This window comes from Nilaparvata lugens, chromosome 1 (assembly GCF_014356525.2).
Source record: "Nilaparvata lugens isolate BPH chromosome 1, ASM1435652v1, whole genome shotgun sequence".
Taxonomy (NCBI): Eukaryota; Metazoa; Arthropoda; class Insecta; order Hemiptera; family Delphacidae; genus Nilaparvata; species Nilaparvata lugens.
The window spans coordinates 88,779,286-88,792,989 of NC_052504.1; the positions used below are offsets into that span (position 1 = coordinate 88,779,286).

General features: G+C 34.4%; 1 protein-coding gene across 1 annotated transcript in view; it reads right to left on the bottom strand.

Annotated features, from left to right (window-relative positions):
• Nucleotides 1–4,120: 4,120 nt before the first annotated feature.
• The window catches only part of LOC111051039 (growth/differentiation factor 8), a 38,799-nt gene continuing 29,215 nt past the window's right edge, over nucleotides 4,121–13,704 (bottom strand). The window contains exons 4-5 of the mRNA XM_039444670.1: nucleotides 12,216–12,374; nucleotides 4,121–11,271 (exon numbers count right to left, since the gene is read on the bottom strand). Coding sequence (XP_039300604.1) covers nucleotides 10,888–11,271; nucleotides 12,216–12,374 — 543 coding nt within the window. The 3' untranslated portion in view covers nucleotides 4,121–10,887. The remainder of the gene's footprint in view (nucleotides 11,272–12,215; nucleotides 12,375–13,704) is intronic.

The window sequence follows — 13,704 nt, forward strand, 5'->3', positions numbered from 1 at the left end:
AGATAAAATCGACTAGAGAAACATGTGAGCTACTTGGACAAGAGGAAAAAACGTGAGATTATTGATTGACACCTGCATCGGGGGCCAAGAGTCTGGGCGAAGACAGGTGGTGGAGGAGAGAATAAGAATAAGAAGAAGAAGAAGAAGAAGGAGAAGAAGGAAAGTGAAAGAGAAAGGAAAAGGCAATGCAACTGTGATCGCGTGTTGCATATGCTGCACCGCCTCTTCCCCTCCTCTGGTGCACACACACCTCCCCACCCTGGAATTACACCCTCATCAGGAAACCCGGCTAGCTTCTTCCACCCCAAACCTATATTATACTTACTGCCGACCAGCGGCACAACCTTCAAGGAGGGGCAGCCCAAAGTAAGGCAGTATCGAGTTGCGAAACGTCTTCAACGAATTCCAATTGAATCAGTTGTAAATATCCTACACACAACATGATTATATTCATTCTCCAAACTTCCCTTTTCTGTGTTCTTGTATGCTCTCACATGACTGTAAAAAAAGTGATTCAAAAGGATAATATCATAGAGAAACAATGGCGTAAGTAGATATCTCATGGTATAGGGCGTCAATGTCGCAACTTTTACTGTTATCTCAAGCCGATTACTGTTGATTATTGTCGATTTATATTGTTTTGTTGGGGTGAGAGTGTATGAACGGCACAATATGAGAGACTACCAGTGTCACACAGATTCACGGGAGAGAATTACATGAACTATCGGCTTGAGATAACAGTAAAAGTTGCGACATGAACGCCCTATACCATGGGATATCTACTTATGCTATTGTTTCTCTATGAAAATATTTCATCAACTATTAAGAGTTTATGTGAGAGAGATATGAACTACTTTTATAGTGTAACCTACTTCAATGAAATCTAATTCATATTTTTGGTAATACAATGTAATTCAATCAACAATTAACCAGTTACAATCCTACGCATACCGGTGCGAATCGTGTGCGGGACGTAGGACGGCAGCGGGACAATATTTAAGCAGTATTTCAATTATCAAAATACGCTGAAGTCCTGCGTGCGGCACGCTTCGCATTGGTGTGAGAATGGAATGATTTTATGTGAGTGGAATCTGAAATTCCTATCCAATACAATGGAATACACATAGGAACATATAACGAAATGTACGTATATAATGATGATGAATAATCAATGGTGAGCAGTAAATTTTATACAATTATTCCCTGATTAAACTTGGAGTTGCAAATAACAATTGATATGTTTTACCCACAGAAGAGCAGTAATAATGAAATAAATTTCTATTTTTCAAAATGTTTGGAAAATAATAATTTGAGGTCAAACCTAAGAATAATCTTGATCCTATTGGTCTTACAGTATGTGATGTTTAAAATAAATATTATCGACTGGAGTTTTCGACAAAAAACTTTTTGGGCGACTTATAAGAGCAAACAAAAATTTATTAATCAGCCCAATATCCTAAGACCTTTTCAGAGCCCTTTACCAGTTTGAGAACACTTTATTCGTGGATTGATGATTCGGGTCTACATTACAGTTACGATCACAATCAAATTCCGTTATACTACTACTAATAATAAAACCAAGAGGCACTTAAACTTTTACCAATTTATAATGAGTATGTGAATCAAAATGTTTATGATTGATAAAGCTCAGGATTGATTACAATTTCACAGTCAGAATAAAATTAATGGATTTTTATCGTCAAAATAGACTAGGCGTATAGGAAATTTTCAAAATGTATCCTATGGATGAAACAGGAGATTGAAAAATGCATATTGGCACAAGATTCAACTCACACTGTCTGAAGTCAGGGATAGCATAGAAAAATGTTACCACTTGTTACTCATCTATATAAAAACTCAAATTTGAGTCTATACTGCAGTTAGTACAAGGGCCATACAAGAGTAAATTTCATTTTTATTTCATTTCATTATAGTCATTCAGTTAATTCCAATTGGAGTTTCCTTAGCCGAATCAGCTGCGAGGCTCAATAAAATATATTGCAAACAATTCTGTCATCTTTGTCAGGAAGGAGCAACAAAGCGTTCTATCCTTCATTATAAGTTGGCAACCCTTTTGTAAAAAAAACTCCGGGTTTTACGATTTTACGACTTTTGAATAACTTATCACGGTGCATACTGCACATCTCATTTCCCTTCCAGATGTGGCTAATAGGTTGTACAAGGCGAGGCCAGCTGAAAAGCACAATCTGGGAGAGGAGGAAGGGGTTGTGAGTGACCTTCATTCATGATATTGGAACAACGCATTCATGTGCGTGCGTGCATGAACCCTATTGACCCACCGGCATATCATATGTGCCATATACAGCCAAATGTCCAACGCTTTACTATGCTCATTTTCGAAGTCATAGTACTTTGGAAATTTTAGCAATTAGCTATTTTTGCTGTAATGAATTCGATCATTTTCAGATTGTTATAATAGTGGGTGAATAATTATTGTGATCTCATGCATTTCGTTCCTTCACCCTCTTCTTAGCACACCCTCCATATCAGTCACCCTCTTCTTACCACAGTAATTTATTATTAAAACTGATAATAATTATTTCATGATTTAAAATAAAAGATGGATTAAGGCATAACATTGACAGTGATCAGTGGAAATATAATTCCCAATAAGCTCCAATGGTATTATTAATGTATTTATGTATTTTTTATTTTTTCATATGCAAATACAATTCAGGTAAAAACAACAGGCATTTGCCCAAAACTGCTTCAAACCTTAATTTGGAATACACAGTCTAAAGGTTATGCTACTTACGTAACTTAAATGATAATTCGTACACAATTTTGAGTCCAAAAATGTATCTACTACAATTTTGAATTTATCAGATTGATCAATTTCCAAATACATAATCCAAACAAAACTCTTCCTTCACAATTGCAAAAAATATTAGTACTTAATACTTAGTCGTCCGGGCTAAGTGGGAATAGTCCAATTCATGAGTACTTATGAGTATTATATTTTCACTGTTCACAGTCACTGTTGTGTGCGAATCCAGCTTAAACCCGTGACAGGCGACGAACGTATGCCATTGTCCAATGAATCACTAATTGTGGGAGTGCTTGTCTAGATTTCTAGGCCAATGGCAGACGTTCATTTCGATAGGTCATAGCTTGGTCTCTTTATAAATAAAAATAGAAATCCAAATACCCTTTTTAGAATTATTAAGTCACATCATGTCTCGGCTATATGATGTCATTATCAAGTGATTGGAAAAATAAATTTATCTTTATAAAAATAATTTTATATTTTTCAAATCACTTTATAACGGCATCATATAGCCAAAACATGTTGTGACTAAATAATCTTAGAAAGGTTATTTAGATTTCTATATTTATTCATATTCATGAGTAGCCCTAAATAGAAAAAGACAACTTGCTCTCTTTATAAATAAAAATAGAAATATAAGTAGGCTACCCTTTTCAAAATTATTAGGTCACAACATTTTTCGGTTATCAAGTGATTGGACCATTGATACCATTATCAAGTGATTGGAGCAAGAAATTTATCTTTATTAAAATAATTTCATATTTTTCAAATCACTTGATAATGACACCATATAGCCGAAACATGTTGTAAGTAAACAATTTTAAAAAGTCACTTGGATTTCTAATTTTATTCATATTCATGATTAGCCCTAAAGAAAAGACAACTTGCTCTCTTTATATACTCTGATGTTCTCAAGTTGTGTATCGAAAATTTCAAATCGTGTGAAAGCCGATATATCGTTATTTCAATTAATGTTTGATAGTCACAAATTGATGTTCTCTATTTTATGCTTGAATACTATGAAAGCTTGCTTTCATGCTTATTTTTGTGATGGAAGCAGAGTATCTCAGTTTATAAGTTTTATGATGTGATCTCAAGCAACCAGAGCTCTGTATTTAGTTTCGAATTTCGTATTAGGAAAATGTAATTGATTATTTTTGAAAAATTTTACGTCAAATTGATAATACACTTCGATCATGATAACAGAAATCTCGAGTATCATCAATGATACTAGAATAAGTCATACGTAATATTGTCAATGCTTATTGACCTGAGAGGAGTCAAGGCATCCCTGTGATGATAGGAAATAGGTTGTGTGAATAAAACAAACAATAAAGAAGAATAAAATTATATTATAACTAACAAACAAAAATACTTGAACTTGTGGTATTATATTTACAATATTGCCTATCATATAGTTCTAACACACAAATCTCATCTTCAAAGAGATGGAGTACAATATTATTACCTGCTCATTCTATAACTTTCGAATTCGAATGAAATATCATCCATTTAAATATAATGATTAATTTATAATAAGCAACTATCTTTATCACAATTGCTGAAGATCTTTCTACCTAGAACGCCGTCCCTAGTTTATAATTCCCGAGATCCATTACAGTCTTTAATTTGTAAATGTTTTTCTAGAAACCTTATATTTTCTATAGCAATTAAATAATTCGATTTTAATCAAGACACGGATTCAAGACAAGGCTGCTGACCAACACAAAGCATTTGTGAGAAGGAATCGCATTTAAAAATACATCGCAAGATTACTTCATTTTCACCAGAGAAATTTGATCATTGTTTATGTTCAGTTGTTTACTCTTCTCTCATTTGGATCTCATTAGAGCTTTCTAAGTATTCTCGTTGGTGACAGTCTAATTTGTCCGAATTTCATACATATTGAATGAGAAAAAATTGGAAAAATCAATCGATGGACATGGGTATTCCTTGAAATATCCTCTTCCCTAAACTGCTATCGTGAACTAAGATGCGAAATGAGTATTTCAAACCTTCGACAGCCCAGTCTCAGAGGTAACACTGTATACCCTACAAAAATATATCATATCTCGCTTCCAAGACTTCTCTGCAAATGATTTTACACGATTATGAGCTGGAACAAATTAGTTTTATTGTGACTGATGTATTCATTTACTATGAGATAGAAAATTAATCCCGTTCAATTGATTGACAACAGTGAGATTAATCGATTTGATAATGTGAAATTCACATTGAATACTAATAAGACTTGACTGTCACAATCGTAAAATAGCCTGTAATTACGAATTCATCTTGATGAATTGAATTGAATTATGAGCTAGAAACTTAATCCATGCAAAGGTAGTCATGGATTGAATAGTATGCAATTCACAAATTTAACTGTCATAATTGTAACGATTAAACAGCAAAGTACCGAACAATAATTGATGCGAATATCCAGATTCATAGGCCTGCATTAACAGGTTTTTTTCTGAGCTTTTGGATGAACGACCTTCAGTGGAACAAAGAAGATGCTGTACTTGAAAAACGGACATCTGCTTCTTCCACGCTCAGCTGCTCTAGAAGCCAGAAGCCAGCAGATGGGGGATGGGGACACAGAGAGATTTCGCGTGAAACTCTAACCCAATTTTTATCCCCGTCACAAAAATCATATGGTTTTTTTTCAAGAGCTAGTGAATCTATTTTGGCACCCAAGTCGTGGATCATGTAGCTGTCAGCGCAGTGTTTAATTTTTTAATTCAGAGAGCATTGGCAAATTTAAATATTGGCGAATGACTGGCATTGCCATTCGACGGACGTCGCACGAGTACTCTGGGAAACAGCGGCTCCATTGTTCTCCTCTGCAAAACTGTCGACGATTAATTTCACGAAATGGGACACTTAATCAACGAGCCGCCATCTTTTCTTGCGCGATTGCCAAACTTCAATTAGGACGAGCAAAAAAATGCACAGCTGCGATTAACCTGCGCTGATAACTATTTAGAACAAGGTGGATGAACGTACAAGTGCTGCAAAAAATCCGTGGGAACGTGCCGTCGCGGTTTGTACTTTGAGTATCATTTTTTGCTAGAAAAAATCTATTCCAACACATGTTTGGCTAGCCACTGTTCCTGTGCTCCACTCAGAAGATAGCAGATAGGTCGAATTCAAAGTTTGATACCAATAGTGGATGAAATAGGAAAAATGTTAATTTTTAGATAAATAAATGAATGTTGGAGAGGCCCAATCCATAGTCTGATACCAATAGTGGATGGAATGGGAAAATTTATGTTAATTGTTGGATTGAATAGATTGTCAAATAAATGATCGAAGATGAATTCCTCGATTTAAAAAATGAAAATATGAAGATCTAGATGGGTACAGAGTGATTCAGGAACATTTTTCGAAAGCTTTTGTTCTTCCAATATCAACTAATGATTATCAAGTGTGAATTCTCAATACTCAATGAAAATCATTCCAAATGAAGGGCCAAACAAAAAAGACATCAATCAAATTCAGAATGAACGGTAAAGAAAGGGCAGGAAGTAAAATCGAAAAGAAAAATAGAGAGAGTTTGAAATTGAAGGATATCGACCACAAAGTACGATATAGAGGGATTTTTTATAGAAATAGAAGAATATGAAAAATAGGGAAATCATGAACTACAAGGAGTTTTCAATGAAAAACAGGGAAAGTGGAATGGTGTAACGGTATGATATCAACTCTTTTGACAAGTGATGTATAAGTAGTGATCTTGGGTACAAGAGGAGAGGAATTTGTAGGTAATTGAATTCTAGTGCTATTGATCCAGTCAGTTGAGGTAGGTGAAACAAGAGTGATTTCAAAGATAAATGAATCTGATTAGTCGATTAAAATCCATTCTCATAAAGAATTATAGTACCAGCTGAGAAAGAGAGTGATTCGATGTGTATAGAATTTTTAATATAAATGAGTGGTATGATAAATACATGAGGAAGGGAGACGTTTGATAGTTATATTGAAAGGAAAGTTTCGCTGTGAGATTTAGGTCATAAAACAGCAGTTAAGGACTTTTTTCTATGTACCACGAATAACGTTATCAAAGAAGATGACACTCCGTGTCCTTCACATGTAAAAAGGTTGGGAGAAAATATGTTGAACACATGGAAAGTGAACTGGATTGCTTCAACATGTGCAAAATTTGGCAAAAAGGATTCAACTTAAACATTGATGAAGTTGAACTGAGAGTCATAATGACTGTAGTATTCCATGTGGTGTTTTTCTATGTTTTATTTGTAGAACTCCAAGTAATTTTTCCCTGATCCTTAACATACTTAGGTACTCTCTCTTTATCCTCATCCAAGTAATTATATTCAACTACGGTACTTTCAATTATTTTTGTTGATTCCCAAAGTCAAAACTTTGGTTGGTCAGCATGGATAAGACACTGAAGTTTCAAGTTCATTTGTAAATTCAACATTTAACAGTATTTTTTCGTATAGTGTTTGTGAACTAGTGAAAGAAAGTTCTATTCATCTTTTGAAGCTCTACCAATGACATCGACATAGATACCTCTCCTACCTTATCATATTACCATCACATATAATATATCATTTAGTTACTGATATAACCACCAATTGATCACACTTCAACTTATAGATTATTGTTTCAAGTTACTATTAATCATGCTAAAATTACAACATTCAATCATACGTTCAAAATAAATAATTTCCAAAATGGATGATTAAAATTTCTTCAATAATTTCAACTTGAATGAACACATTTATTTTGTGATAGCTATAAAAATGCATATATTAAGGGAATAATAATTGAATTTATAACAGAGAAGAATAATAAGGGTCTCATAATCTTTTCTACCCGTAAGAAGTTTTCTCTGAGAGCAATGAAAAATGTGTCCAATATTAATATTCATATTCCAAGTATGCAGTAACAATGGATACATTAGAAATTTATGAAAATGATAATTTATAAATAATTATTTTTCATAGTCTACCATTCAATAAAGAGTGTTGTTGGAGTACGCAACAAACTGTTGCGTAAAACTGTCATAATGTGATAGAGAATTTCCAAGTTAATTTGTTAATTCAATTCAACAGTATCAAGTTATCCAGAGTTATTAGTAATTTTGAGAGAGAATTACTTAGCGTTAATGTTCAATACCATTCTGATAATTATAATCATCATAATGATTTGAAATGATCATGAGTAGAAATATTGATCATTCAAAACACAAATTTTCTATTCATATCACAATGAACTTTTCAAATAAATGTGTTATTTTGATTTTTTTCAAGATACAGAAATTCAGATCTTTTTGAAATTCTGGAGTGAAAACTAAAAAGTGTAATTTTATATTTCATGACATATTGTACGCTACTGGATAGGCTAATCATTCATCTAGTATATTACAGTATATCATATAATTTGTATCAATTCAGAATACATCGATATATTCTGATTGTGATCTTATTGATAATGTAATGAGCCTAATAGTAAGCATGAATCCATCACAATGACATCTTGTATTATCTTAATTCTAACAAAATCAATTAATTGCTTAAACTAAAGAAATATTTGATTAATCCATCTTAATAGTTCAACATGCACTCAAATTGGACTGTATAACTACAAATTTATGACACACTCATACCATTTAAGTTTCTAAGAATAATTGATTCTGCGAATCTCAATTGAAATTAAATTATTGTTGGCCAAACCAAGTAATTTTATTGTGAAATACTAAGAATAACAGGCTATAACTTCCTTTAATGTGTAGCTCAAAATTGAATAAAATAAATTTAGAATTCTTTCCCATTGAATTCAGTTATTGAGTTTACTTTTTTCTCAAAAGAAATAAATTTAATATTCCATTTCACTGTGAGAGACTTTTTCAAATTTAATTTCTTTCTCAGTGAGTTTTGAGGAGGAGCCAAAATTTAAGTTAAAAAATTCATTTACTCCTCATGAATGATTGCTATAAGAGAAGTGAGGCAGCATTGAATCTATTTAAATCGGTTGGTATGAAATAGATGAACTTTACAAACTAAAGGAGAATTTTACAACCGCCTACATATAAAATTATCACTTATAAAAATACTGAAAGTTTAGCCGGCTCCAATCTATCACAATGTGATTACATATTATTTTATAGAAGTGGATAAAAACCCTCTATTCTTAATTTTCTGAGACTCTCAATACTACTTCATTTGTCATTGATAAAGAAATAAACACCAATTCAAACACACTATTAGCCAAAGAGCAAAGATTTGAGTCAGCACTTTATGTTTTCTGAATTATGATAACATATATCAAATTAGTTATTTTCAAGAATTTTAATCCAACCATAATGAAGTAAAAACACAATACAAACACAATTGTCTTCTTTCTTTAATTCAATTGTAACTGACTGAGAATGTAACTATGATAGATACCGAAACTACGCTATTCCTCTTCATTAATGAAGCCAATGAGTTACAGCTGAGTTGATTCCAGACTTCATTGATGAATTCGCTCGAGAGTCTCAGAATCAGAGTATACATTTTTATTTCACAATAATTATTATCATATTATACGTTTGTTAATGACATCACAATAGCTATTCAATTGATTTCTAAAACTAAAATACTAAAACGAAACTTAATGTCACGCAAGGAGATCAATCACACGAGGATAGGCCTATGCTGTAAAATAAATGAAGAAGCAGCTACATCTAAAATATGTTTAGTGAATTTCGTAATATTTATTATTGTTCATTGTGCTAAGTTTGCAGGAATCAATCCACAAATATTGAAATTGTCACTGGTTTAAGTACACACTTGATTTCAAACTAATATTTTGTTGTTTCACGAAACAAAATGCATTTGTAATATTATTATGACTCACGATTTCTACTCCTATCGGAAACGTTTGATGGTTGTGGAGATTTGATGTGAAAAGTTGTAGTTTATTCTCAAATTTCAAAATAGTCACATATATATCCGCACAGATTGATTCCTGTCATCCTGCCACGGATGATTTTGTCGAATAAAATTTGATTTGAAGAAAAATATTGAGCAACGTTGAGAACAATCTCCAAATTCTCATACTGTTTTGTTGTTCTTTTCACCGAATATGAAAAAAATTACATTTTTCATAAACCAAGTCTATCAACTATCATCAAGACTGATTTCGCCCAGACTCACGTTGCATCAGGATATAGAGTTTTCTATACTGAGTGAATTTTAATCATCCTGGCTTCCTCCCAATGAATGCTCAATGAAATTTGTTCCCCCTCATGCTCGTCAGAGAGAGAAATGATAAATTTCCCGGTCATAACTTCAATTTCAATCCACATTTCCAGTATACTGAAGTACAACGATTCTCTTGATATTCTGAGAGAGTTGATCACAAGTATTCTCCTCCTTCTTCCACTACAGATTTTATCATCTTCTACTCGATGTCATCGCCCTCTGAAAAAAATTCTATCACCTCTAGACTCATAAACAGAACCAGAGTATTGTGAGTTGAAAATTACGATATTTTTTAATGCTTGAGATACTTAATATTTTCGAATAATTATTACGTCACAAAAAAAAAACAATTTGAAGATCAGCCCATATGAAGTTCGAGCCCCAATTTTCAGGATCCAAGACGAATATTGTCAAGTTTTCATTATTCGTTTTCCGAGAAATTCCTTTCACACGATGAAGTAGAGCTTGGATCAGGAAAAATATAAGGGAAGTTGGAAACTTCAAACATTGATTATTGGTATGATGGATAAAAATCTCAAGTAGTTTGGTAATTTTATATCCAATAAGTAGTGACCTGGTTGACTTAGGTTAAGTGTCAGAGTTTTCAGGTCGCACTGATCAATAATTAACTAATTATTCAATAACTTTATTAGATGATGATTTCCGGTTTTCCTTTCTCTTTAGAGTCATAGAACATTGGCTTTCGATGTTTTCAAATTTTTTGCAACTCACAGATCATTTTCCAAGTAATTCAATAACTTTATTAGATGCTGAATTTCGAGATTTTATCCTCTTTAGAATCATGGAGCATTATCTTTTGATGTTTTCAGATTGTTTGCAACTCACAAAACACTGGCTCTTAGTGTGAGTGGGGGTGGGGGTGCTGCCTTAGGAGCAGCCGCACCGATCGACGACCATGCCGGGCAGGAGACCGTAGATGATGTTGAGCTCCTGGTCGAAGTAGAGCATGGAGATGGCAGACATCTTGCGCGGCGCACAGCATGGGCCGGCGGTCCCGGCTGGATTTGCGAGCGCGACAATGTGTGTGTGCGGATACTTCTGCAGGAAGACGTAGGGACAGTCTCCCGCGCAGTAGTTGGCCTCGTACTTCTTCGGCGCGATGATCCAGTCCCAGCCGAACTCCTCGAAGTCGACGGTGAGGGGAAAGCGGCAGCAGCGTGTCTCCTCCGAGTTCTCGTCGCAGTTGAGGCCGATCGTGCGTTTCGTGCGCAGGCGTCGTGGGTCTGATGTGTGCACTTCCAGGAACGGTACCTGCACATGTACAAAACACGTGAAATTCAAGTATGCAATAAAACACTTCCAGGAACAGTAACTACAGAAATACAAAAAGTCGCATTCGATTATGGAATAAAATAATCAAAATGGACACTTCCAGGAACAGAAAATACAGATAGTAAAATTCAACTATGGAATGGAATACTCAAATTTCCAGGAACGGTACCTACTCAAACACAAAATGTAGAACTCAACTATGGAATGAAACACTTAAATGAACACTTCCAGGAACGGAAATACGACAGTTTGACTTCAACCATGTAATGGAACACTCAAAATGAGAGATGAGGCGATAAAGAAGGAGATTTATGAGAAGAAAAACGAGAGACGACTGATTGGTTTTTTGATTTATTTGATACATGCCAGATCAGGAGAGACCTGAGCATTGCAATACGTACATATACTGTAAATACAATAGAAACTATGAGGTAGAAGGGTGAAGAAAGTAGAGAGGGAAGAGAAAACTAAGAATACAGAACAGAGAACTGAAAACAGAGAAGAAAGAAGGCAGAAGAGGGATAAGGGAAGGGAGAATAGAGGAGAGAGAATGAAGAAGAGAAAACAGAGAAAAGAGAAGAGAGAACAGAGAATGGGGAAGAGAGAGAAGAGAGAACAGAGAAAAGAATAGAGAGAATAGTGAAGAACAGTGATGAGGGAAGAGAGAAAAAAAAGAAGAGAGAGAAAAGGATGTCGATACATAAGAAAATTGAGACCCACATTAGAAATGAAGACATGCATGAAGCTGAACTCAGTATCAATAGAGAGAGAAATAAGGTGAAAAAAGGTTGACAACGTGAAATATAACAATACAATAAACTTATATAATGGAATTGATTGTGAATATGAAAAGGTACACCTCATCTTGATCATTGAAACTTGATTTATAGAATTGTGGCTACCAAGAGAGGGAATGAACCTACCTTGTCATCCTCAATGTCGGTAACGACTTGATGTTCCCTGGCACCCACAGCATGCACGATCATGCCGAGGTTTTCCCGCGGAAATTTGAACCATTCGGCCACCAATCGCCTTACTTCTAGAGAAACCCACGAGCCATCCGTGCCGTTCGGTCGAACTGTCTGCAATCAACAAATACATTCATCAAGCACTAAATTAAACAATGATTTTGAAATTATACTCCATTATATTCAATGTTGCTAAAATTCCAGTGGGAATGAGTCTCTATAATAGGCTTGAGCATATCAATGTAAATTCCACAGTAATGCATCCGCCTTGCACCGATGAATCCACCTATCTAAAGATCGATCCACATTGACTTCAATCGATTAGCCTATGCAGGGGCCCACAAGGGGGGAAGTTTGGTCGCAGACTTCCTTGGGGGAGGCTCAAAAACCTAAAGCTCGTGAGGGGGGAGATTTTCCAAATTTATGTGGCTGCGTCCAAGGGGTTTGAGGGGAGTGGGGTGGGAACTTCTGGTCTATGATTCCGAGGAATTCATTTGTAACTACTGTCATACATGACATCAAAATCCATTCAATTTTATCGAAATATCATTTTGTGAATTGGAAATCTGGTCGCGGATTTAATTATTAAATGTAATTGATAAAGCCAGAAGATCTCCAATGTAGACTACAAAGATGAAACGTGTGTTTTATCACGTTTAGTGAAGGCAATATTATGGTTTTTAGCTCCATGCTATACAAACAAGAGTGAGTCGACTTTTGGTCTGTGAATCAAGGCTGCATGTTTTTTTCACATAAATAGATTTTGAATTTGAATGTTGAGTTAAGGCATTGGTTACCTGAAGGATTCTGTCTTGAGAATTCAATTATTATAGGCTGTCACAGTTCGGGCAGTTTAAACCTGCATAATTTATTGTGTTTTCAGGATTTGAATCTTGTAGGAAAAGCTGGTGCTTTGATTTAATCAGCTGGCAGAAGTTTTTTTTATTTTCATTTATTTAAAGTCGGGAGTGGTTTAACCGGACCTTTGAGGATCAGGCCAAGGGACAATTTTCAAAGTGAAGTAAGATAATAGTTCATTGTACATTTTCTTCTTTTCAGACCTATAGTTTTAAAAAATAATTTTTGTTTCGTTATTCTCAATAACCTGAACGACCACAGATCAGCAAGCGAGTAGTCCTTATATTATTATAATCAGAAATTTTGATTGTTGGTTATAGTTGTAATCTTTCCTTTATCTCAATTACATTTGTTTCCCGCTTCGCACCGTTTCATATTGGAATAATATTCGTATTAAGTAAATAAATTTTTTTTCTGATGTTGAAAAAAACCATTACTTCATTTCATTCTCTTCTTCCCACCATACTGCTTACACTACTCCCCTCCTCATCTGCCCAAGAAAAGTGCAGGTATCGGGCAAAAAATGTCTAAAACCAGGATTGTCTGGAAAAATGCTTGTCCAGACAAATAATGATGAATTTTTTTT